This window comes from Alosa alosa, chromosome 19 (assembly GCF_017589495.1).
Source record: "Alosa alosa isolate M-15738 ecotype Scorff River chromosome 19, AALO_Geno_1.1, whole genome shotgun sequence".
Taxonomy (NCBI): Eukaryota; Metazoa; Chordata; class Actinopteri; order Clupeiformes; family Clupeidae; genus Alosa; species Alosa alosa.
This window is the reverse complement of record NC_063207.1, coordinates 27,370,884-27,397,751: the sequence shown is the minus strand read 5'-3', so window position 1 is coordinate 27,397,751 and position 26,868 is coordinate 27,370,884. Positions and strand designations below refer to the sequence as shown.

General features: G+C 45.7%; 1 protein-coding gene across 5 annotated transcripts in view; it reads left to right on the top strand.

Moving 5' to 3' along the window:
- myt1lb (myelin transcription factor 1-like, b) overlaps positions 1-26,868 on the top strand; it is a 91,384-nt gene that overhangs the window by 45,195 nt on the left and 19,321 nt on the right. For 4 of the 5 annotated variants that reach the window (XM_048227577.1, XM_048227575.1, XM_048227574.1 and 1 more), the window contains exons 1-6: positions 10,146-11,312; positions 18,844-18,978; positions 21,735-21,825; positions 23,255-23,362; positions 23,703-23,932; positions 25,245-25,543. In XM_048227577.1, the coding sequence (XP_048083534.1) occupies positions 10,283-11,312; positions 18,844-18,978; positions 21,735-21,825; positions 23,255-23,362; positions 23,703-23,932; positions 25,245-25,543 (1,893 nt within the window). In that variant the 5' untranslated portion in view covers positions 10,146-10,282. Of the gene's footprint in view, positions 1-7,268; positions 7,585-7,751; positions 7,858-10,130; positions 11,313-18,843; positions 18,979-21,734; positions 21,826-23,254; positions 23,363-23,702; positions 23,933-25,244; positions 25,544-26,868 lie in introns of those variants that run through there. The other variant, XM_048227578.1, reaches the window with a different exon arrangement.

The following is a 26,868-nucleotide window of genomic DNA, read 5'->3' as shown; positions in this document are numbered from 1 at the left end:
TCGCCGCCCTCACCATCATCATCATCATCATCATAATTATCATCACCCTCATCATGGCGGTCAGGGTCAGGGTCATTGTGGTGGCTGGACAGAGCCGTGCTCTCTCTTTGCCCCTCTGGCTGCTGAGACTGGTGATTGTGTGAGGAGAGGAGAGTGGGCGCTGTACTGAGGAGGAGTCCCAGGGCAGCCACCACTGCAGGCTCAGCCACAGCCACAGCCACTGCTACCACTGCTACCATGGCTACCACTGCTACCACGGCTACCACTGCTGCTGCTGCTGGGAGGCTTGCAGTAAGGAGGCTCATTCACATTCAGTCAGGCTGCAGCCAGAGCCCAGGCCGCCCGAAAGGCTCAGCATCATTTATCTCTTTCCCACTCCCATTCCCTCCCTTCTTTTTCTTTTCTCTCGCTCTCTCTGTCTCTCTCTCTGGCACTATCACTCTCCCTTTATCTTCTTCTTTCCCTCTTTCTCTTTCTTTCTCTTGCACACACACTCCATTTATTCTTTTGTACTTCCTCCCCACATTTTCTCTTTTTGTACTCTTTCATCTTTCACTCTCTCCCTCTCCCTCTCTCTCTCTCTCCCTATCTCTTGCCTCGGTCTGCGACTCAGCCTTCTTGGCTGCTTGTCTGTCTCTCTGTTCTCCTCCTCTGCTGTCTCCTCGTCTCATCTGTCTCCTGCTCTGTTGGGTCAGGTCTTCAGCATATCCATCTCCCTGTCTGTGGCACAAAAAAAGGAAAATCCACTCTTTCATCTGTGTGTGTGTGTGTGTGTGTGTGTTTGTGTGTGTGTGTGTGTGTGTGTGTGTGTGTGTGTGTGTGTGTGTGTGTGTGTGTGTATAAGCATAGCTCATCTCATACAAAAGTTCATTCTGCCTCCATGAATACTTAGATCATTTGGACTGGGATTCGCTGCGATGAAAAGATGCTTTGTGCCATGCTTAATTGAAAGGAATTCTGGTGGAGTTTGTGGAAAGTTCTGGAGCGTGGTGAGCTCTGGCTGGGCACGGCTGAAGGAGCAGGTTTAGGGAGCGGAGCACATGGCACAGTGCGGCACGCTGCGTTCTGGAGCAGCACAGTGAACGCCCCAAACTGCAGTAGCTGGTGGAGGCTCAGGCAGAGAGGAGGCTCTTTTGTGTGACTCTTTTGGGGGAAGGAGTCTGTCAGGTCTGAAATCAGCTCTCTCCCTCTCTCTCTCTCTCCCTCTCTCTCTCTTTCTTTCTATTTCTCTGTCTCTTTCTCCCTTCCTCTCATTGTCTCTTGCTTTCATTCTGTTTCTCTCTCTCTCTCTCCTCTCTCTCTCTCTCTCTCTCTCTCGTTCTTTCTGACTGGCTCCCCGCCTGCCTGCCTGGATGGCAAATCCCACTTGGGTTCCTGCAGCATATCTCCATGGCAACGGCACTATTGTCACACGTGCCTATAGATCCTTTTGGAAAAGGGGCACAGCGAGAGGTGCACTCCCCACCCCAACTCTGCGGAAGAAAGGAAAATTGGGGAGAAATGAAAAGCCATGCCATCATCTCTTCTTCTCCCCTTCCACCATACACACAAACACACACACACACACACACAAACACACACACACACACACTCATTCTTTCTCTCTCACACACACACACACCTGCCATCAGTCGTCCCGTGCGACCACATGCCACTTAGACAAATATCAGATGATGCTAATGACGGGCTAAGGTTGTGGCCCCTGCTGCGAGCATGCTTTAATATTTGCACTAATAAAGCCACTCTTCGACTGCCGCATTCCAGTGTACAAGCCCTCAACCACAGGAGCCCAGTATCCGCTATTCAGGGGACTGTCTCTGATACAAAGGCCCCTGAAATGAGTTGGTACTGCTGTCATCACCACAAGGTTATTAAGGATATTATTAGTCCTGCTTTAAGGTATTAGTTTTAGTACAGGTTGTATGCACTGGTAGTAGAGGTTGGAGCAGAACATATGCAGCAATTGACGTGGTGTGTTGGGAATATATTGGTTTTCAACTATTTGGTATTGGGTATTAACCCTTTTACGTAGACAGAACACATTTTATGTTAGGCATTCATTTATTATGAAATCATATAACACTGTAAAGCCTCATGAAAAACACAAACGTGTTAGCCTTGTGTCCAAATATTCAAGAGAGCACATTCTTTCGTGTTTACATGAGCAAAATGGATAATGCATGTTGTCCACCATTTCATCATCCGCCTCAGACAGAGCCTAATGTGTTCAGAACTTTTGCCGGCTTTTGAAGTGACACATGGACAGAACGTCACCTATAATCTGCAGGCTTAAGGCTAATGTATTAGAGCAAAGGTTTTCCTTCAGGAGTATATCACTTATGGACATAATTCATTTGAGTAAAATACTGCAGTCTGTAATAGATGTATTAGAAGGGTTATAAAATATTCATAATGCCTCATAATAATTGATATACAGTATAGTAAGTCTATATAGCCAAATTAGCTATGACTGCACTCATAAAGCAGGACAATGTTGTAGCATAAGCCCTTGCAGCTTGCTTGAAGTATCACAGTGTATTACCGGTATAAAGCTTCTTTTACCTATTGATAATGGCTGAGATGACATCAATTATGGCATTACAGAAGTAAAAAGCTTTTGTTTCGTCAAGCTGTAAGGGCTTGAACAATAACAGTATAGTGCTTTATGAGTGCAGTCAACTATGAATAAATAGTAATAAATGCATGTCAATCATTATGAGGATTTACTGTATGAATGCTTTATAATGTGCTTATAATGCTCTATGGACTGGGTCCATAGAAAGTGTATGAATAATGTCTTTCATGAGGTGGTGCTTCATACAGTAAGTCAGTTCTACCTATGATGGGTTTGGTATTGTTCATTAAGTTCAATTCTGCTGATGGTGTTAACAGAATAAATCATTTCGAGCAGTAGACCTGTGATTCAGTGTGATAGAGTGAAAGTCAGGTTTCTGATTAGTCCCTCCAGACCAAAGCTAGATACTATTGTTAGTTTGGCTTTATATTGCCTTTAGTGTGTTCTAATGTTTTCCTGCAAAGAGGACCACAATGAGTGCCAGTACCCTATGTTGGTAACGAAATTGCATGATTAAATATTTCCACACACCTGTGCCATTTGTTATTGTGCACACCTTAGACAGGGCTCTCCTAATCTTTGTATTTCTCTCAGCATAAAGGAGGTGATAAAGTCTAATAATAGCACTTCCGTCTCCAGTCAAACACAATGCCTGCAGTATTTTTTTTATTATTCAAATGGCACTTAATTACCTGTGGAATTTTAATTGCCTTGCCCAGTGAGTGGGATGTGTGTGTATGTGAGTGTGTGTGTGTGTGTGTGTGTGTGTGTGTGTGAGAGAGAGAGAGAGTCGCCAAGGTCACACTGTGACAGTATGGGCGAGGGCTTGTGAGTTGCAGCGGAGACGCCTCCTGCGGATTACTCATCTTCAGGGCCGATCACATGGCAGCACCCCGAACCACCGCTGACAACGAGCTCCACGGACGGACCCATTCAAACCCACGTCTGCACACACACACAAATACACACATACAGTACACACACATATAGAGTCACACACACTCACACAGACACAGTCATACAGACACACAGAGACACACACACACACACACACACACACACACACACACACACACACACACACACACACACACACACACACACACATAGACTCACAGAGGGAGAGGGATAGATAGACAGACTCAAACGGATGTTCACAGAAACAGAGACACACACACACACACACACACACACACATACAGGCACAGATACAGAACCACACTCGCACTCACAGAGAAAGAGACAGAGGAATAGGGAGGAAGGTAGAGAAAAGGAGAGAGAGAGAGAGAGAGAGAGAGAGAAAGAGATTCAGAGAAACATTCTTTGCCGGGAGTGGATTTGCATATTCCATGGGTGCCAACTGTTCTTTGTAGTGCCTGATGGAGCTGCAAGAGCGACATGAAGTGAAGCAGGGGCTTGGAGCATGTGGGAAGCAAACGGGTTGGGTGAGGTGGGGTGGGGGGGCTGGCAGTGCAGGGGTGGTGAGGTGCATGGTTTGGAGGTGTGTGGGGGGGAGGGGTTCTATGACACACGATCAGTCTCTTTTCCTTTTTTCTTTTTTCAAACTTCAAGCTTTGCGGCTTGTCGTTCAGATGGCAACTCTGAGCATGTTGCTGATGCAGGAGAGGATTTCCAGATGGATCTGATTGTTACTTAGCGCCGCGTTTCCACAGCCTGAGCCCGAGCTGTTTGACGCTCTTTGTTCTGAGGCAGTCAGACTGCAGTCGCTACGGCTGCGGCTGCTCTCCCCCTGTGTGGTATTTCCTGGCGCTGCCGACGCCGACGCGTTTCATGTCCATGATGGATGTTTTCTTATTGCTTCCGGAAAGATTTCGTGTACTCGCCTAATAAGGCTGCGCTGCTTTTGAACGGCTAGTGCGAAATGAGCAAGTTGAACAATCAGTGTTGTCAAAAGGGCATTAATATCTGTCGTGGAACGTGACTGGTCCCACAGAACCAGAAGGATCTCACCAAACGTGCGGTAATGGTGATGAAATCTTCAGGGCTTACTGTCTCTCTGGACCCAACCACCTGTCAGACAAGACATGATTGGTGGGAGGGGATGTGTCTCATCTTACTGCACCCCACACCTCCTGAACCGCACACACACACACACACACACACACACACACACACACACACACACAAACACACAGAGACTTAGACACACACACATGCAGGCACTCCTAACCTGAAGGGACCAGCCCTTGATTTATTTGGAGGGCGCTCGTGGGGTATGAGTGGCATTTTAATGTGTTTTCAAAATGTTTGGTCACAAGCACTATTGATCACGGAGCCGGCCAGCCCTCCCAGGAGAGGTGGGCAGGAGGGGTTGGGAGAGGGGGTGTCAAGCCTGGGAGGTTTAGGGCTGGGGATGGGGGCGTGATGGAGGGGTGAGCCTCAGTGGCTGTCAGCCCAGGAATGAGTTTCCACGTGTGGGATCAGATTAATGAAATGACGCCGGAGGTGCAGGGGGTCAGCCCATTAAATAATCCCCGGGTCCGTGGAGATGGAGGCTGCCAGGCAGCACGACGGTTGACTGATGGACACTTAGTGATTTGGGCTGGTGTGGCTGCGTCCGAGAGGCTGGATTAGAAGTTGTTGTGTGTGTGTGTGTGTGTGTGTGTGTGTGTGTGTGTGTGTGTGTGTGTGTGTGTCTGTGATGTGGGAAGATTGAAACAAGGGAAGACAGAAGAAAAGACAGACTATTCAACGACAGGAGTACAAGTCCACATTATGAAGCATACACACACACACATACAAACACATGCGCACACACACAAACACACATACGCTAACAGGCTAACCCACACACTCACACCTTCAGGCTAACATGCTTAACCACCGAGGCACACAGACAGCACTCAGACCATCCCACGTAATCCGAACAGGGTCCCATATTCCCTCTGAGTAAACGCACAGTCCCCCTACACACACCCTCCCTCAAACACACACACACACACACACACACACACACAGTCGTGCCTAAAACACTGCGGTGACCTTGAGTGGGTGAAGCCTGCGAGCAGTACCAGTTTCCCCGGCGAAGCCGCGTCCGAGCTGCACGCCTCCGCTGCTGGTCCTCAGCGCCGGAGCGTGTGCCTCGCCCGCGGTCCTCAAACCTAATGTCATTTATTTGTTCACATTAGGGCCAATCCCCTCGGTGAGTGGGCAGGGATAAACGCTTTTTGGCCGGCATGAATGAGAATCAGGGGCATTTCACAGCTGAGCGCCTCCTAATGCGAGCACACTGACGCCACGCTTTGCCCAATGCCCAACTCTGACAGGGGCTGTCTTCTTTTTCAAAAAAATATAACAACAACAACAACAACAACAACAACCACCACCCTTCACACTCCTTTTGTTTTCACTTCTTCCTTTTTTTTCTTTTTATATGTGTGCTTGTGTGTGTAGGTGTATGTGTGCCTGTGTGTGTGTGCCTGTGTGTGTGTGTGTGTGTGTGTGTGTGTGTGTGTGTGTGTGTGTGTGTGTGTGTGTGTGTGTGTGTGTGTGTGTGTGTGTGTATGCTGGGGGAGGTGTTGGCAGTTGTGTACACCCCCTGGGATGTGGGATAGTATCGACTCCCCTGCGGTTCCACCAGGCTAAAATGGATTAGGTGCTGGTGATCAATAGCCGGGGTGAATACACAGATTATCAGATTAAGGCGTGTTCTCCCACTGCCAGGTAGAGACAGAGAATATATTTCAGCTCAGGAGACCTCTGGTGTGCTACAATTTATTATCATCAGTTCTCGTGCTTGATCTGTGTCTGTGTGTGTGTGTGTGTGTGTGTGTGTGTGTGTGTGTGTGTGTGTGTGTGTGTGTGTGTACGCAGCAAAGGGGGATCAGCATCTGCCTTAGTCATAATAGATAGAAATAAGTGCTAGATTTCTCTCTCAGTCCAAATTTAACTTGTTTCATGCAATTGATGCAATTGATTTTTTCTGATGTGAGCAAAGGTCTTAACTGTTAAACTGGGAAAGAGAGATGAGTGTTGCTGGTTATATTGTTCTATTGTAACCTTGTCAAGCTGTAAAGTTTGTTGACACAGAAACCCAAAATCATGCACAGTGCTACTGCTGATTAAATGGAATAATCTACAATTTTTGTTATTTTGTGTCCTGTTCCTGTTTGAGTTATTTCTGGAGTTATTGATTTTGTTTCTGCATCCTTTCATTCGCCTTCCTGGTCCTATCAATTTGAAGAAACCATACCTTGCAAACATTAAAATAAAAAGGAAATCAACTGTGTCTAGTTTCCTGCTGATCAAAATGGCCTCCTGCAGGTTTTTGTAATCACTGCCTCCCAACTCAACAGTGCATTATTATATTTCTAAAGTGTCAGATAGATTTTGCCATTTCTGAAACAAAAACTTAAATGACTGCAATAAGGGGAATAATTCCCATGAATAATAATTTGATATCTGTTGGTCTACTACCAAACAAAGCTTTTGCTCAAATTTAATAGTGATTATAAAAACAAAATCCCTACCAAAGATGGACTTGAATGACATCTGGACCACAACGTTGTGTCCTTTTCGAACAGAAAAACAGCCGTTGCCATTTAGAGGCCTAAACTGCATGCTCGGTAGCGCGTGACCAGGGCTCTGGCAGCCGACAAGTGAAGACACGGTGGTTAACTGCTCTCCCTCTTATCCCCCAACCCCCACTACCCACCCCACCCCCCTCCTGCAGTGTGTACGGCTGCCCGCTGGCCAAGAAGAGGAAATCGCATGACAGGCAGCCTCAGGAGCCTGCCCCCAAGAGGAAGGCCTTCCTGGCGCACTTAGACAACTCCTCCATGGAGGAGTGCTACGAGACCGACGGCACCGAGGACATGGAGGAGCGAGTGGAGGACGAGGAGGAGGAGGAGGACGATGATGAGGAAGAGGAGGAGGAGGAAGAAGAAGAGGAGGAGGTCTACTCGGAGGACAATGAGGAGCACGTGGAGCAGGAGGATGGCGAAGTGGAGAGAGGAGAGGAAGAGGAGGAAGGAGAGGAGGAAGAGGAGGTGGAGCAGGAGGAGGAGTGCATAGAAGAAGAGGAGGGTGAGGAGGGAGAGGAAGAGGAAGAGGTCGATGGAGCAGGAGGATGGCAGGAGGAGGAGTGCATAGAAGAAGAGGAGAGGGAGAGGAGGGGCGATGGAGGAGAGGAGGAGGAGAGGAAGAGGAGGTGGAGCAGGAGGAGGAGTGCATAGAAGAAGAGGAGGGTGAGGAGGGAGAGGAAGAGGAAGAGGAAGATGATGAGGATGATGATGAATATGAGCAGAATAGCCAAGAATCAGGTGAGTGTTATGCATTGCTAATATATGTCCATAAAATAAAAACTTATGGACAAAATATCCATAATACATGACAAGCAAGGTGCTTTACGGCAATTAGAATTCAACATCTTGTTCCCTTCTCAGTCTGTGAGCAGTGTGTACCTAAGTCAATACCAAATTGAATTTGAGATGGTAAACATTATGGTTAGAGTGAGACGATTTGGCAAGCTAGACTCCTTTTTTGGAAGGTCACTGTAATTTGAGGTGCAACTGGAAAGTAAGCCACGACCTTCAACACCCTCTCAGTAACAGGCTAAAAACAACCCTGCCTCACACGTATTCTCTCTCACATACGCACTCACACAGCATCTCGTGAAGATGACAGTTTTAACGCCCCTGGGTTTTGGTGTAAACTCCACATCCTGATAAAGACACCATGTGCCTATATGGTCTACTTCCCTCATGCACTTCACTTATACATTCTCCTTCTGTTTTTGTGTGAATAAAGTTAATGCGAGGTGCTAAACAGTCAAAGCAGTGCGCACAATCCAGCTTCAAGAAAAGATCAAAATGTTGGTGTTTGTTTCATTCTACCTGGTGTCCACTCAAGAGTTGTCTGTCTCTGACTCGTTATCTGTCTTAGATGAAAGAGGTAGACAGATGAAAACATGACAGGGTTTTTTTTCTGTCCGTCCGTGGCGCGTCTCCTGATTTTTTTTATGCAAAGAACCAGATTTGGCAGAGCCCAGCTTCACGCCAGCCTCTAGCCCAATCTGACTTGACATTGCCTTCTGATCCAGTCGGAGCTGGCATCTCGCAAGGAGGCATTTTAACCTTTTAAGTGTGGAGAAGAGTCAGCTTGCTATGCCATGCTGCTGAAAAAAGGACTTCTTAAAATGAACATGTCTGACCACATTTTTCATGTAAACATATCAGGAAATTATTTATAACAACGTTAAACTATGTTGTTCGTTGTCAAAAAGCTATGCTTTGCATTCATTCTAGTATCTTTTCAGCTCACTGTAAATGACACTGCCATCTAAAGGCAATTTGACAAAAAAAAAAATGATAGACATTTGTGAATTGACAGTCATTATATCATGTTATATGACTGGAAGTTCATATGAATGGAAATGGGGGCATTGTTAGTTTCACTACGTACAGTAAATGTAGTATCATAGTATGGTCCATTTTGCCCGCTGAGAGTTACAACCTTGAACTGCTTTGCTAGGTGACTATCCTCTGCCATACAGTCTTTGTGGGTTTCTGCTGTTGAAACCGCTTTTTTGTGTTATATTTTGAACCATTTGGAGCTATAGAGCCGTAACCACCAATTCTCTGTCAAAATATAGGCATGGATATTTGTCACAACCAATATCCCTACTTCTTATTCCATTTTTTAGACGCTCTGAGGTTTTTACCCTTTAAAAGGGTCCCTCTCAAAAAATTGTGGCATACCTTTTGAAGCGCAGAATAAATTGATATGCAGTCCAGCCAGAAATCAAAGTCATTCTTGTTATTCTAAGGCATCCAGAGGAATACAGTCCTGATGTGAGAGCTGTGCTGTTGACAGTTTGGGGTGAGAATGTCAGCTGAGTAGATTATTCAAACCCACAAAAGGCATGGTTAAAATGACAGAGAAGGGAGTTCAATGACCTACTGATACCTGTCTGGCTCAATTACTGACATGAAGTCCAAAGATTTGTGAGACAAGTATTTTATTTACTGAAACAGCCTTTTTTCTGAATCTTGTGTGGTTTTTACTTCATCTGCAAGCATAGAGGCAGGCCAACATTTCTAACAATATCTGGCACAAGCATGTTGATGAAAGACACACGGTGACATTTTGCAAATCTGAAGCAGTTCCTTAATTTTCAAATATATAATTCATATGTCATTTTCTCTGTTAGGTAGAGAACATTCCTGGTAATGATAGAATTGCACATTACAGACATTGACAGATACCGTGCAATAGTACAATATTTACAAATTTGGAATACATTTACATATAAAATACATTTACATATATAAAAAGAGAATGTTGAACAATGAGAACACAAGCCTTGACAGACATTACATGGATGATTGATTTTTACTGGAAAGACAGGTATTGAATGATATTACACAAGTACATCACTGAGACATGCCTCTTATGTGATTTTGTTACATATACAAGACTGAAACCCATTTAACCAACAGTAGAAAAGTGAAGTGAAATTTGATTTTGTGCATTTTCTGTGTATATGTGCATGTTTTTTTCTCCTTTTCCATGGTTTTCCTTTCCTTTCTTACAGAGGAGGATCATTTGAACAACGGCTACGCCAAATCTGGCCCAGCGGGGGAGAAGGACGACAACAATAACGACGAGTATGAGAACTATGACGAGCTGGTGGCCAAGTCGCTGTTGAACCTGGGCAAGATAGCAGAGGACGCTGCCAACCGGGCGATGACTGAGTCTGAGATGAACAGCAACTCGTCCAACAGTGCTGAGGAGGAGGAGGACGATGAGGAAGACGAGGAGGAGGAAGATGATGAAGAGGAGGAGGAGGAAGATTATGAGAACGAAGGAGGCTCCAGGAAAGGTGAGCTGAGTCTGGATGTGGACAGTGATGTGGTGCGGGAGACAGTGGACTCTCTCAAGCTGCTGGCGCAAGGACATGGGGCAGTGCTGTCCAACAACCTGGACGAGGGGGCCTTCGACGAAGACAGGGGTCTAGAGAATGGAGATGGCTGCATTGGAGCGAACAGCACCAATGGGCAGGCCGGAGGCTGCGGTCGCGGGGGTTTCGGCGGCGGTGCGCACGGGGGCGGCCAGGGCAAGTCGACTAGCAACGGGCAGCCGGTGGAGGAGAGCGACGAGGACGTGTGTCTGAGCAGCCTGGAGTGCCTGCGCAACCAGTGCTTCGACCTGGCCCGCAAGCTCAGCGAGACGCAGTCGACTGACCGCTCGTCCACGCTGGCGCAGCAGACGCTGCAGACCCTGCAGCACCAGCAGCAGCAGCAGCACCACCTGGACAGCCAGTCGCACCACGGCTTCGGCGACTGCCAGCAGCAGCAGCAGCCCAGCCCCGAGGAGCGCCGCGCCCTGGAGCGCAACTACTCGGACATGGTCAACCTGATGAAGCTGGAGGAGCAGCTGAGCCCGCACTCCAAGGCCTTCGCCAGCTGCGCGCGCGAGCGCCACGACGCCTACTTCGACCGCGACGAGGACACCACGTCCATCACGTCCGACCGCTCCGAGGAGGTCTTTGACATGACCAAGGGCAACCTGTCGCTGCTCGAGAAGGCCATCGCGCTCGAGTCCGAGCGAGCCAAGGCCATGCGCGACAAGATGGCCCTGGACTCGGCGCGACGAGGCGGCATGCGGATGCACGACGACCACCACGGTCATCGCCACGGCCACGGCCACAGCTACGGAGAGGATCGCAAGCCGCGGATGCATCACGATGGCATGAAGAAACCTTACTACCCAAAAGGTAAGGCACTGGTTTTAACACCAACAGTTGCATTCAAAAACCGACGTGTGCAGTTCCCAAGCACCAGCAAGTGACACCATGAGTTTCCCAGCCTGCCTCTTTGAATAAGTGATTTGCACTGTGCAGGCACTTTGCAAGGCCTCTGTAATAACAGCATACCTTCACTTGGAAAGATAATTGTGATTGCACTGTGCACTGTGGTGACCTTTAAGTGGTGCTAATACCGGTGTAAAGGTGATTGGTGTGTATGGAATGTCTACAGGAAATGATTATACTGTATGCAGCTGTACCCTCTGCCCATGCATCCGCTGTGTGGACCGAATGCTCTCAGTAACAACGTAGGGTGAGGGCAGCTTAGCTTCCAATCCATCCCATTTTCCCTCCTCAAGGCCGTGGACTCATATGCTCAACAGGGGACCTCACCGTGACCCCCAGGACAGGATTTTTTTTTTTCGCTATTCAACCAATTTCAAATGTTCGCATCTCCATGGCCCAGGCAGTGACTGCAGCTTATGTTGTTCAAATAGGACAGCATAGCAACATCAGAGGCTCGGGTTGTCAAGCATAAGTAATGGCAATCTGCACGGCCAGTTAGGACAGCAAATCCCATCCTTGGGTTGCAGTCTGTGATCAAGCTGCCTATTTTTAAACCCCCCAAGAAAGGAGGTGGAGGGGGGGGGCTGCTACAAAATACAGCTCTGCCCTTCTGCTGGAGCTGAAGCATACAGATGTGCCCCGGGCGTGTTTCATTAGAGAAATCCCCTCACTGCCACTGGGGGTGTGAGAGCTGCTGAATTGCTGTAGTCAACGACTGATTTTTAGCCAAACCCTTATTCGGTCATTACGGTTTCATTTGTACCATTCTGTTTCATGTAGCAGAGGCGGCATGGCTGCTGGGACTGTGTGCTGCAAATTCTGTTTGCTGGCGCTCAGTTATCCAATCTCATCAAATGACATTTCCAGCGGTGAAGATCTTCCTTAAGAGCCATTCCCCTCGCCAGATATACCCTAAAATACTCTGCATTATAGCGGAGGAGAGACGGCAATCGTGGTGAGATAGCACAGACACACACACGCACACAGACATGAAAACATGGATGGAGAGAGAGGAAACCTGCACTACCACAGCCCATCTCGTCAGTGCGCCGGGCCAGCCATATCTCTCTAATGTCTGAATAATGAGAGATGCATGGCCGTTGTGTCACGATAACATCTTCCCCCCGCCAGAGATAGCCGCAGACGCTTGTTGACCAGGGGGCATTATGATTTATAAAAGTACAGTGGGGTGACAGTTATGGAGGAAGGCCCTCTTTACAGCAAAGTGCGAGGAGGAGATGGAAATTGAACAGTATCAGCGTGACCGATAACGAACGGCAGCGCCACAGACTTGGCCATTAATTATCCCCAGACGCTATGGTAATGGGGGCCATTTGCTATGCAAAGCGTGGCCCTGTCCTGAGCCCCAATCGATAGCCGCCGCCCACTAATACGTATTCCTCTGCAGCTGCTCGCTCGGCCCTTTCTCTCTCTTTCTCTCTCTCTCTTCCTTTACGTTCACTCTATCCATCTCTCTCTCTCTCTCTCTCTCTCTTTCTGTGTCTCTTACTGTGAGGCCGTAATGTTTCAGTAATGGAGTTGGCGCCAGCAGTAGGTGTGTGCTGTGGGCCTTGTGGTGGAGGATAAGGAGAGGATTGATTGCTTGTATGTATGTGTGAGCTTGTTGTGTATTTTGTATGTGTGTGTGTGTGTGTGTGTGTATGTGCATGCATGTGTGTGAGTCATGTGTGTGTATTATTTATGATTTGTGCATTAATTACTCTGTGTGTGTGTGTGTGTGTGTGTGTGTGTGTGTGTGTGTGTGTGTGTGTGTGTGTGTGCGGCCATGTGTGTCTGTGATGCCAACACAACAATGGCATCAGAGAGGGGTGGATTACACAAGCGCTAACTGGGGTATTTCCGTGCGCCAGCATCAGCCAGGCACGGACACCGATTCTCATGTGTTACAGTCACTGTCGGTAATTTCAAAAAATGATTGCGCCGTGCGTGGCCATGTGCTTGTGCACTTGGAAATGGCTCTGAATAAACTGAGCGCATTATACCCGGATGTCTGATCATCCGAGTGGAATTGAAAAGTAAAAGCTCGTAACTGGATATTTTTCATGATTTGTCTTTTTGCTTTAGCGCCCTACTCATTTACAAACATGCTCAGCAATACAAGCGCACACTCTCACACACAGAGTACACACATACACAGTCACACACTCATACGCACATACAGGACACACTGACACACACACACACAAACAGGTATTATACACACACAGGCAGTCATACACAAATGCCATAGACTTAGATAAATAGATAGCATGACAGCACGACAGCAACATGATCATGATGAATGATCACTTAGCACAATAAATTGTCGCGATAAATACTACCAACCACAACATTAGCATTAGCAGAAGAATCACTATTATAAATAACATACATGGCAGTAACATCAGTACTGTAAAAAACCCAGAGAATCCCAAAAGTAGGAGTAAACTCCTTAACCATTTTTAAAGACTAGGCTTAAATCGATTCACGTTTCCTATTATTTTCAAGTCCCTAGGCAAACTATTCCAATGACAGCTGTTGAACTACAGAAGTAATAACTCCTTAGGTCCGGAATCTAACCGGTACAAAATCCGTAGAACTACCTCTAGTGGAGTATGAATGAGTATCCCTAACCTTGTTAAATTAGTCCCTAAGATAACACAAAAGGGCTTAGGGCGCTCAGGAGACTTCAGATAATTACTTGCTCAGGTGCTCTTCTGCGACAGGTGAAGTGAGAATCCAAAGAAAAAAGAGTTTGCAGAGGCACTCTGAGGTTGAAAAAGTATAAAAAGCCTTTAATTCATCATGGCAAGAACTGGTTAAAAGCACATGGGCCTACGATAGTTTGGAACATCACCGTACACAATCCTATGCACCAGGTAGTTTTTTCTGCTTCACTCTTTCATTCACCTTGAGCCACCCCAGATTTTCATAGTGTGAGGACTCAAGGTTTGAACCAGTTGGGAGCCCAAACAAAAAGTCTGACTAGCTTGTTTTGTGATGTTTGCGGTTTGTTCTTTAGGCACTGCTAAACCAGGAACTACAAGCGTAGTCAATGGGCACTGTATTAGAGCACCTGATAGTGTTGTCATGGCTCATTGATCAACAAGCTTTGAAATCCTGGCATGAAGTGTAATTCTGTTGATTTTAAAAGTATCAAATGTAGTTTAAGGTGTTTTGTGGTACTGGTCTCCCCCTGCAGTTGCTAGTATGTACAGTATTTCACCACTCTTGGCTAGCACCTCCTGGATACAATTTTTTTATAAACCGGCATAGATCATTTCCAAAGGTAATGTTACATGATACAAATAGTAAGCTATTGCACAATTGCCGTAAAGCAATTTGATTCTCCAGGACATTGGAAATCAAGTTGCAAGGCTAGTTCTCTGTAGCCGGCTACTCTAGGGCTGCAGAGGGTGTGCAACTCTCCCTAGTACAAGTTTACCATCAAAATTACTTCAAAGCTCTTATATTAAGGTAAAAGAAACTTGCATAAGATGCCTTTAACCAAAACATTCTGTGCCATACGATCTCCAGACAGGTTATTGTCAAGCACACAGGTATTTCACAGATTCCTTTACTGTAATCACAGTATCTCCTACAACAACTTGTAATCCAGGGGATTTCCTTGGTCCCAAAAGAGATTGACTCTGTTTTCCCTAAATGTAGAGATAACCAATAACCAATAACCATAACCAATTTGTCACTCTCTGGAGTTCATTGCTCAATGTTTGTTGGACCACACTTATATCTTTGTGGGGAATCAAGCAGAGCAGAATCTTCAGCATACAGGAAGAGATCACATACAAGGACAAAAAACGGACCCAGCACTGACCCTTGTGGGACACCACAGTACTTTTTTGGTTTGGACAGCACTCCATTTAAATAATCTATCTGCTGTCTGTCTTAAAGATAAGAACTGGCCCACTTTAAAGCTAAATCACTGAAGCCCAAAGCTTTGAGTTTCATTGTCAAGATACCATAGTCCAGTATTCCCATGCCACAAACCTTTCCCTCACCCAGCTCTCTTCTGATGTAATCTGTGAGAAACAGTAAGCAAGTATCAGTAAATGGGATCTCCTGAAGCTTGACTGTAATTCATACATCAGATCATGTGAAAAGATACATGTATCAGTAGAATCTTGTTTATGCGAAAGGGACAGAAAGGTGGCCATCAAGCAAAGACTAGTGATACAGGAAGATGAGGCAAAGCGCAGGATTGGGAACTCCTGGTGGATGTCGGACGGCAACTGCAAATTCTACAGTGTATTGCTGTGACTGTTTTGAGACCAGACATGGTGTTGTATTCAGAGTGTGAGTACAATGTCTCTAGTACTATTCCCTTTGCAGATGTAAGAGAAAGCCATCAAAAGGAAGAAGTTAAACTATGCAGATCTGGTGGTAGAAGTAAGAGAATGTGGCTGGTAAGCACACATAAGTCCAGTGGAAATAGGTGTTGGAGGTTTTGTAGCAAAGTCAGCTACAACACTGCTGCTGGATTTTGGTTTTGGTGGTGGTGATGTTTGTTCCTGCTTTGGTTCTTTTCTTTTTTGAGGGCGATTAGGCTGCTAGCTTGGCTTAGAGCCCGCATCAATGGGGTATAAGCACTTTCTAGTGAAGCCTACGTGTTGCGCACAGAGGCTGACTTTTGTGTGTGTTTGCAACTTTGGTTCATATTTGTTATTGTTGTGTCCCACATCACATTATAAATAAGCTGCTAGCTTTGCCTAGAGCCCAACGGGGCATTAGCACTTGCTAGCGAAGTTTAGTTGTTGCGCACAAAGGCTGTTGGTGATTTTCTGTTTGCTGCTTTGGTTCATTGTTGTTGCTATTGTTGTTGTAGTAGTAGGCCTATCCCATATCATGCTGTGTAATTTTAAGGCTCAGCTGTTGATTGGCCACTGTGGTAAATCACAGGAAACATAACACCTCTCCTGTGTATATTTTATTTTATTATTTATTATTTTGCATTTTTTCAATGACTTACATGCACATTAAACCAGTTTGTTACCGTAGCTAGTTTCAGCTCACAGGGGAACTTTCCACAATATGGGCCACACATGGCGAGATAATTTCAGCCCTGTGCTTCAAAAACCTAGCTTGGTATGTTATCTACACTGGTTGCCTTGGATAGATCAAGTTCTTTGAGTTTCTTTAACACCACAACCTCACACACTTTCCTAAAAGAAAATGCAATAGCTTTAACCGCCTTTGGATAGAACTGTTGAACATGTGTCTCTCCAAAGAACCCTGTGGCAGTTGGCAACTTATCAACCAGAGTTTTGGCAATGGATGTGAAATAGGTGTTCAAACCATCAACCCCCTCTGCTTTGTCTTTTCGCCACCAATATCTAAGCTGAGGTTGACTGATTTGGTCTATGGTTTATTGCTGTACCCAAATTGTACCCTATTGTCTTTCAGAGATCTTGTGGGTTATTCTTGTTTTCTGATCTTCTCACTAAAATATCCCTTTTTGCACCCTTTGTCATCCTGTTTCCTTTATTTCTGTATTGTATTTGGAGAAAGTCTGATCTGTCCTTCTTAAAAGTCGTCTTAAAAGCAGCAAACTGTGCATTTCTAAACTTTATAACCTTTAAAATAACATAACTTAACCAAGGTTGTGTTCTTTGTTTAATTCTAACTGTATTGGTGCTAATGTGCCAACAACATGAATGAACATAGTTTTAAAAGAATCCCATGTGTTGACCACATCATTACGGTGTATGACCTGTGACCAGTCCTTTTGCTAAGGGAGTCAATGAAAGCTTCCTTACAGTAGTTTTTCAATGCTCTCATTTTAACGGTACTGTGACAAGCAAAAAGAGATTTATCTTATTTCCTTGTACAAAATATACCAAAATGGACACTAAGGCCATATCCAAAAACCCACATCCCTAATTTATCTGACACAAAAGATTAAGTCTGTAATAGTTTGAGAAGAATAACCTACTCTGAATACAAATATCCTGAGTATCGTATAAAACACCACATACATAGGTAAACACTTGCATAAATGCTGTGTATTCACATGCATATATACTGATCACACATACATTATTGTCCCCAGAGCTCACTGGCTGTCTCTCATTCACTTTCACCTTCAGAGGTTGGCATTCGACTTTCCAATTAAGTCTGTGGATCCCCTCCCACTCCCCCTCTAGCGTTCTCTCTTTCTCTTTGACTCTGGGCATATTGGGATACCAGGCTCAAGGATGCCAGGTACCAAGTTACACCACCGTTAAAATTTTAATCAGTGGTCTCCATGGCACAGCGTATCTGAGAACCCCTTTCTCTCTTCCTCTTTCAACCTTGCTCTCTTTCACTGTCTTTCTTTCTCTCCCTCCATCATTCCTTCCACTTCTTTCTCTTTGCATCTCTCTCTCTCCCCCTCTCTTGCTCGTTTTATCACTGCATCTCCTTCACCTCTCTCTCTTTTCTTATTGTCATCAGCCGATGAGCCTCAGAGCGGCCTGCCTGTCATTTTGGCCTTTTATGAGTGGCCGTGCCCAGTTTTCCGCTCCTCTCCTTGGCTGCTAAATCAATAGTGTGTCGCGCACAGAGGAATTCTGATCAGGCGGTGAAGGGTCTGCCTCATGGCTCAGTGATGAAGCTGATGATTTTTAAAAGTGCAGCGGATTTGCACTTGTAAAGGAGGACGACCTGGTCACATGCGTGATGCACATTTGAATGGATGTCGCCTGCCTTCTGAAAGTCCATTCATTTGTACTCACAGGGAGAGAGCCGTACTGGCTAAACTGTGGAGAGATCGGTACCAAGTATGAGCATTTTTGGAGGATGAGTTTTTGGAAGTGCAATCATGTCCAGAGATCTTTGTATAATCATGTTCAGCTAGAAACTAGTCACAGTGCTGAGGAATGCAAGCCCGATATTTCTGCATCAGATGTGTGTATGTTAATCATCATGCTATATGTATGTAAATAAGGCAGTTTGGTTTTGTATGGTCCATTGGGAAAATACAAAGTAAGTCATACCTTTGGGCAACTGTGATTCTATATACCATTCTATGGAACTATATTACTATATGGAACATTTTTGCTGCACCTTAGGGCAACTTAGATTAGATGTGATTATGGGTTATATTTTGCGTGTTTTGTTGTTAAATATATACTTAAATGTCTTCATGTATACAGTAAGAGTTTGGTAAAAAAAAAACTACTAATCTAAAATATCCACAGTTCCACACCATACATATTTTATTGAGTGTATATGTTTGGGGGTGGTGTTGAATCTATAATATAGAATGAATATTTTCATTTTTTTGTATTTCACCACCTCTGACCCTTGGCTAGAAATACACATTACCGCCAAGATTCCCATCATTAGTTGCCATGGTAATGACTGGTTCATTTTCTCTTGCTCTTTCTTCCCCTGTGTTTGTGTGTCTGTGTGTGTGTGCGTGCACGTTGGCACTCAGATTCTTCTCGCTCAGACAAGAAGGAGAGCCGGTGCCCGACGCCTGGGTGCGATGGGACGGGTCATGTGACTGGTCTTTACCCCCATCACCGAAGCCTGTCGGGGTGTCCTCACAAAGACAGGGTGCCACCAGAAAGTGAGTACTCCAACCCTGCAGGTGTCTCTGCTGTGGCATGACGTAGGAGAGTCCACTAACTGTCCACAGTGCTCCTCGTGACAGTATTGCATGCTGCATGGCAACGTGCTCTTGTACTTGGATCCTTTTGGATCCTGCAGTCACTCAGCGTGGTGGTTTTGATCAGCTGTTTTGCATGCCCTGATGTGAGTGCATGGTTTGTGTGTTAATGAGGGCCATAATAAAAAATAAAATGGTAGAGGTTCTATGATTGGAGGTCCATAGTTGTTCAGAGGGAACATGTTGAAATGGCTGCTAGGAGATTCTGATGAAAACTTTGTGTTTTGTGGCTGACATCTACAGTAACAGGTCCTCTACTCTGTCTCTAATAAAAACAGAGATTATTGTACAAATTACTCTTATTATGTGCATCCACTGCTTGGTGGTTGTGTTTGGCTTTGTTGCATGACCAGTTGTGTGCATGTTCTTTGTCTTTCTGAACCAGCTGCTCAGCTCAGACAGGAATAGCAGTGAGGCATCCAACCAGCAACCAGTGAGCTCATAATGTGAGAACAGGCACGCTTTCTCACATTTCTTCAGGCTGAGCTGCTTTGTGAGACCCATGAAATCAGTTGTCAAAGTTTGAATGTGTTTGCTATTTACCAAGATTGAGGAGACCTCCGACACAATATGCGTTCGCTCATTCTCCGCATTTTATTTGCCCAATTAAATTTCCCTTGAATAAATCCAAATTATAGATGGTTTGTGTGTTGTAGCTGCCACTGAGGCCATAAACATTAGTTTTTTACACTAAGGGGTGTGCAGTTTGCCACAGCGCACAACCCTCCTCCGTCATTCAGTCTCATTCACCTTGTGTAAATCTCCCAATAAACCGAATTTTACACGTTTCATTACCCCAAAGAAAGAATCCGTCGTTATGGTCCTAAATGACCCAGACTGCAATCAAAGGAAGTGACTGTTTAAATGACAGCCTAGGAATTAGTTAGCATAAAAGATTTTCTTGTAAAGTGCCCAGATGTCAGAAGGGCCATGGTGAAATTGGCGAGGCCACTGAACTGCTGCGTGTTTGGACACTCGTGGGTGTTCAGATGGAGAGGGTAAACTTTAACCTTGGACCATATGGCCAACACTGAAATAGAGATAAAATGTTGCACACAGAACGTATTTCAAATTTTCTTTTTTTTTTTTTTTTCAAAGGAAACACTTCAATGTATTGCTTCTTTAATCTTTCTTTTCACACATTATCATGAAGTTTATCCGTGTTCTACCAAATATTAAACAACGCATTTAAACATTCTTTAAGAATTCATTTACTATGATTTCATGATCAGAAGTGTGCCTTACCCAAGCAGAATCAATCCTTTAGATGCATTGAGAGCTCACTGATGTGCACACATACATGCACACACACACATAAAGCAGCAGCTCCCCAGTCCTTTGCCCTTCTGGATCACTGTGGCAGCTCTGTTGCCACTGAAAGGTGACCTGTTGAGGGTGGCTGGGATATCGACAGGTCTCTGCTTAAAAATGCATTATCTGCAATGGAGCAGCTCCCGACCAAGTTTCCTCCTGTCGATTTGTGGTCAATAGCCTGGCCAGAAAGGACCCCGTCAGAGGCACAGGCGTATTTGCACACAATGGGCTGCCTGCAGAGGTGACCCGCTGTAGAGACCTCCCTTACGTCGACACACATGGGGGGACGAGGTGTTATTTACACCACAGCGTTTGTTTTTTAGTATCCAATTCTTTTAAGGACACTCTCTGGCAAATTAGTTTTAAATGAGCTATTCTGCTCATTCCACACACCTATCTGCTGAATGGATACACATCAAATTATGTTCCTCTTTTTGTGTAATCAAAACGATTTGCATTCGAAGGAGAGAGACACAAAAACCTGAAAGCTTAAAATGAAGTTTCCTAATGAAATTCATTATTACTGCCATTAAACAGTGCTCATCTGTGTGTGAGAGGCACAACATGTTCTTCTTTTCCTGCTTCCTTGCAATCACCGTGCAACATCTGCTGTGTTTGGTTGAAATGCGCACGGACTGCTTGTTGAGGTAGCCCATCTCGTCCAATTAGAAGTATGTGTTGTAATTAATGTGTCGGTGAGCTGAGAGATGTGGGTTAGGGTTTAAGGAGGTGATAATGATGAAGCCAACAAGTGGAGTGTGCTCGCCAAGGCTCTGCTACCCACACTCCTTTGCACCTCACACATGTGTCCTCCCGCACTTCCGGAGATCATTAACCTAATTGGTGCCCATGTGGATTTAAGACAAGGGTAGATTGTTGCTATGGTAAAAAGGTATGGAAGGCCAGGGCCTATTATCGTCCAGTGGACAGGGAGACTACCTGCCTGTCATCCATGATCCATTGGATTTTTCTTGCTGATGGAGGCTGCATTGTGTTTGTTGTGTCCATATTTGAAATATGGTGCTTGTGTCAACTATAAAATAGTTTTACTGTGTATATTTAACCTGTGCAGACTGTTTGCTCAGACTGGTGAAGGGCAAAGAAAAGACGAATGTTAGGAGGGAGAGGATAAGTAGGGTGAAGGTGCAGATGAGACGACGCAGTGGCTCCTTGGTGGCCTGTCATTGTGGTGAATGTGTTTAGTCTTCCCTCTGTCTGCATTTTGCATGCGCTGAGCTTCCTCTTGCTCCTTTGTCTGCTCTCACTGTTCAGATTAAGTAAAATGACTAATATCCAGGCGTCTAACCAGTTATTTTCCACTCCCTTTCTTGTCTGCTGCCAAGTTCTTGCAATGTATGAAAATGTTCTTAAGTGTCCTACACCCGGCTGCACAGGACGCGGCCATGTCAATAGCAACAGGAACTCCCACAGAAGGTGAGTGGCCCACGGCAGGGAAGCCAATATCTGATTTGGTTGAATAGTACCATTTGTAGGTTTTATTTTCAACATTTTCTAGTGAATAACCAGCAAAAAATATCCATTGTGAACCAAGTAAAAATTCCCTCCTTTTTAAATGTAGATTGAATCTCAGGTTTGTAGAATTGTAGGCTATTTCTTCAAACATCCATTTAGATAAATGTTTCAGCTAATCACCTAATAGCTAATCGAAAATGTATTAAAAAGTACTTCCAAGTTAGCATTCTCTTTACATGATATGATCTGGCATGAGACATATTGGTCAGCCTGTATGTGTCAGTGTCCAGTGCGAAGGTGAAGTGTGGCGTCTGCACCTTTTGTCTAGTATTGAGGTGTCGCCCGGTGCGTATAGTCTCCAAAAAACGTAATACTCAAGTGAAGAAAGGGGAGATCGCACACAGGGGCTGAGTAGTTCCAAAAGTGTATTTTAAAAAGCTGAAAAAACAATGTACAGGCCACATAAACAAGGGGTAAACGTTTCGGGTCTAGCCCTTCATCAGTGTTCCTTGTACGTCTATACATTGTTTTTTTCGGCTTTTTAAAATACACTTTTGGAACTACTCAGCCCCTGTGTGTGCCAGTCTCCCCTTTCTTCACTTCAGTGTCCAGTGCAACTCAGCACCATTTGACTGCCCTTATAATTCCTTTGTCTCTGTCACTGAGCTGCACATCACTGGCTTTATGGAATTGAAATGCAGTTTCGGTCATTCACCTTGTGCAGCAGACACTTGCTCCGAGGTGGTGGCAGAGGACAAGGTGTTACCCACCCCAGCTGTTGTGAGAGGCAGGTCTTAGCAGCAGCCATTTGCACCTCCATGACACCCAGTAGGGGGACATTGTGCTTTAGACCCGGGAGGTTTGGAATGCTCTCCCCAAAGACCCCCTCCACACACACACACACACACACACACACACACACACACACACACACACACACACACAGACACACACATACACCAGAATTATGCATGACTGGCGTGAAGTCTTCCTGCTTCTCACACACGCAGGCGCTCACACTCACATTCACACACACACACACACACACACGTGGGCTCACACCTCACGCTCACTCCACCTGTGCTTGCCACCGGCATCTTTCCTCCCCCCGTGGGACTTGAGCAGTCATTACAGTTGCCGAAAGTACTATTTAAAAGAGAAAGAAAAGCGTAGACATGGCTCCTCGGTCTGATTCAATTGACTGGCACACTCATCGTCAGGCAGAGGTACAATTACAGGTACATGCCAGGTGCTTTTTTCCCCGTTCTCCTCTTTGAGTTTGTGTGGTATGATATGTCAGGTTGGATTAGTGAGGGGAAGGAGAGGCTCGAGCCGGTGCAGGGAGAGCCGTCTCTGGCAAATGGTGCTCAGTGTTCTCAATCTGTTCCAGCCTCTCGGGGTGCCCCATTGCAGCGGCAGAGAAGCTGGCCAAAGCCCACGAGAAGCACCAGTCATGCGACGGAAGCAAGTCGAACCAAGGCTCAGATAGGGTGCTGAGGTAACTTCTGCTGCTTTCTTCATGTATTTGTTTTTTGCATGCATTCATGAGCGTATCATTTCTGAAAGGTTAAAGCTTTTTTTAGTAAAAAGCTTTAAGCTTTCAGAAAGCTTTTTTAGTAAAAAAATGAATACTGGCAAAATGTTTGCACACTGTAGTGTATGCTTTTTTAAATGATCAATCCTGTACTTGCTATCTAGTTTTTAATAGAATTCTAGTTTTAATATTTAAAACAGACCATTTCTGCCATTGTTTTTGAAATGTTTGTATTTGACAACAGTGAAATGCTCACTCTCTGAATGTAGCACTGTAACTTTCCCCTGATCTCTTGGACCTACAGCCCCCCTCATTTGTCTTCCAGGCCGATGTGCTTTGTGAAGCAGCTAGAGATCCCTCAGTATGGACACAACGTGCCCACCACCACCCCACGCTCCAACCTGGCCAAAGAGCTGGAGAAGTACTCCAAGACCAGCTTCGACTACAACAACTACGACAGCCATGGGGTGTACGGAAAACGGGCCATCGCACCCAAGGTCCAGGGCCGAGACACGTCCCCCAAAGGATATGATGGTACGGCTCGTAGCACTATGTCTATGGTTCTGATCCACCACACAATCAAATGGTTTGTTACGGTTTTGTTAATTGATCGGCTACTTTGGACCACAATGTACACATCAAGTCTACATGAAAAATCCTGGCATTTTAGTTTGATCTCAGCAGCAACACTGCCAAGGCTATGGGCCTTAATATGAACTATGAGCTGAACTGAGCAAAATGCATTCCATTGCTGGAGATAAAAACGCTGCCATCCATTAAGGAAATGAATGTAAATGTGATGTAGCATTCTGCCAATAACACTGCAAAGGGAATAAACCATCGCCAAACACGTTGTCACCAGAAGTCATTTAGCATAAATGCCTTCCATCACATCATAAAATTGCAGCCAGAAAAAGCCCCCCTCCAAACTACAAACCACCCTTCCCACCAAAAGATTTTCTTTCAAAGCATACACTCCCATTATAGTCTAATCATATATGCATAGTGCACCTTCCCTTTGCCTCTCCGGTCTATTCATAAGTCAGAAACTAATGCGTGGAAATTAAATGGTCCAGGTGCACAATGTATGGCAGAGCTGAAAGTCAAGGTCTTGCCTAATTGCAGTGCTGGAGCGTCCATCCCTTACCTTTGGCTGGGGGCTCTCTGGCCCAGCTTTAATAGGTTAGAGTGTGTGAGCTGGCAGCAGTGTTCACAGCAGGACATGCCACTTTGATGCCCAGCTGGTGGCTGAGACTCATTGTCTCTTTGTGCCACACAAAGACACACACACACACAGAGAGAGAGAGAGAGAGAGAGAGAGAGAGAGAGAGACAGACACACACACACACACACACAAAATACAAATATATGAATACACATGTACACACTGTCCAACCCCAAGACCACTGATCAGCATGCCTCCAAGCACTATTCTCTCTCTCTTACCCCCATCTCTCTCCACCAAAACATTTGAAACATTAAAAATCAATCCACTAAAGTAAGAGATAATCCTATTTGATGATGACACTAAAATAAAGATCAAATCTCATATGTGATAATGGGTCATTATGCCCGTGCATCAACACATACAGGAAATGAGTGTTGTTGAGCCCAGAAGATGGAAGATGACTGTCTTTGCTTGCTCTCTGAAGTCCATGAGTTGTAGGCTGTGTGTGTGTGTGTGTGTGTGGACAGTGAAATGTGAATTTAAGTACAGAATATCTTTCAGCTCAGCTCAATATCTTCCTTTTTCCTCTCTTTGTGTTTGTATGTGTATGCATGTGTGTGTGTGTGTGTGTGTGTGTGTGTGTGTGTGTGTGTGTGTGTGTTTGCACGACCCCCTTAGCCAAGCGCTACTGCAAGACCTCCAGTTCAGCAAGCAGCACAGCCAGCAGCTACGCGCCGAGCAGCAGCGGCAGCAGCCTGAGTTGTGGTGGAGGAGGAGGTGGAGGAGGAGGAGGAGGTGGAGGAGGAGGAGGTGGGGGCAGCAGCGCTAGCAGCACCTGCAGCAAGAGCAGCTTCGACTACACGCACGACATGGAGGCGGCGCACATGGCCGCCACCGCCATCCTCAACCTGTCCACGCGCTGCCGCGAGCTGCCCCAGAGCCTGGGCGCGGGCAAACCCCAGGAGCTCTGCCCACGGGTACGTCTCCCAGACGCCGCGCACGCCACACTCACCACACGGGGGGACGGGGGTGAGGGGAGGTGGAGGGGAGTTTAAGGAGTAATGAAGTGAAGGGCCTGTGTGTGTGTGTGTGTGTGTGTGTGTGTGTGTGTGTGTGTGTGTGTGTGTGTGTGTGTGTGTGTGTGTGTGTGTGTGTTTGTGTGTGTTTGTGTGTGTGTGTGTGTTTATGTGCGTGTGTGTGTGTGTGTGTGTGTTTATGTGTGTGTGTGTGTGTGTTTGTGTGTGCTGGAAGCTGACTCCAGGTCTTTCATGTCGCCTGGTGACTAGGGTGAGGTGCACAGCACTAATTTAGCCCTCTACATTTTAATTAAACTGATGTGTTTCTTTAGACTTTGCAGTCTGGCTGGGGCTGATTAGTAAATGATGAGGATCGAGGCTGGATAGGGCCTCATAAAGTCAGGGAAACACACACAGGCTTTTGTTACTCTCCCCTCATTAGATCAGCACAGTCAGCGAGCAGTGGTTGGATGTGTCCTTCGGAGAAAAAAATACAATCTATTCAAAATGAAAGGAAAAAAATCTGAAATGAATGACTATGATTCATGGCTGTTTGACAGGTCATGTGAGAGACAATAGTACCAGATACAGTACTTGGATTACACTTCAGCTCAGTACATCAGAGACCATGTAGCCTACTCATTTTCCCCCAGAGTTGGTATTATAGTGGTGCAGACTCTATAGCAACACAGCGTGCCATTTGTTTGTATCTATTAGGACAGGGCCTCTGCACACCACATCCAATTTGTCACTGTATTGCATGACAACCGCTTGAAAAGAGGAACTATCCCACAACTAAGGTCAGCCAGGAAGCGGAGAAAATGCTAACAGTGATAAGCAAGGGCAGTAGGGGGGTCTTTAGCCACGCTAAGCAGAAGGGCACGGCCGCATTTTATGCACACGTCTCTGTCGGGCCCCTTTTGATTTTCTGTCAGTAGATAAGATATTGAGAGGGGCATGATGGGAAGGCATGGGGGAGGCTCTCGGAGAGCATGAAATGTCATTGGGCGAGGACAAAGTTGCCACGGCGATGTGTTTCCCACTGTAAACAGGGGCCTGTTCAGCCAATGAGGGGAGGGCGGGCGCTAGCGGAGGAGTGAGGATGTTTACCGCGTGGCACCACGGGCAGGAGCGAGAGACGTGGTGGGCGAACGGAACGGAAGTGCTCGAAGCTATAGAACGGAGAGAGGGAAGAAAAGACAGAGAGGCAAAAAAGGGTTTCTTTCTTCCTTTCTTTTGCTCCGTCTTCCCATATTTTATCTTTTATGATGAAGAGAATTTAGACT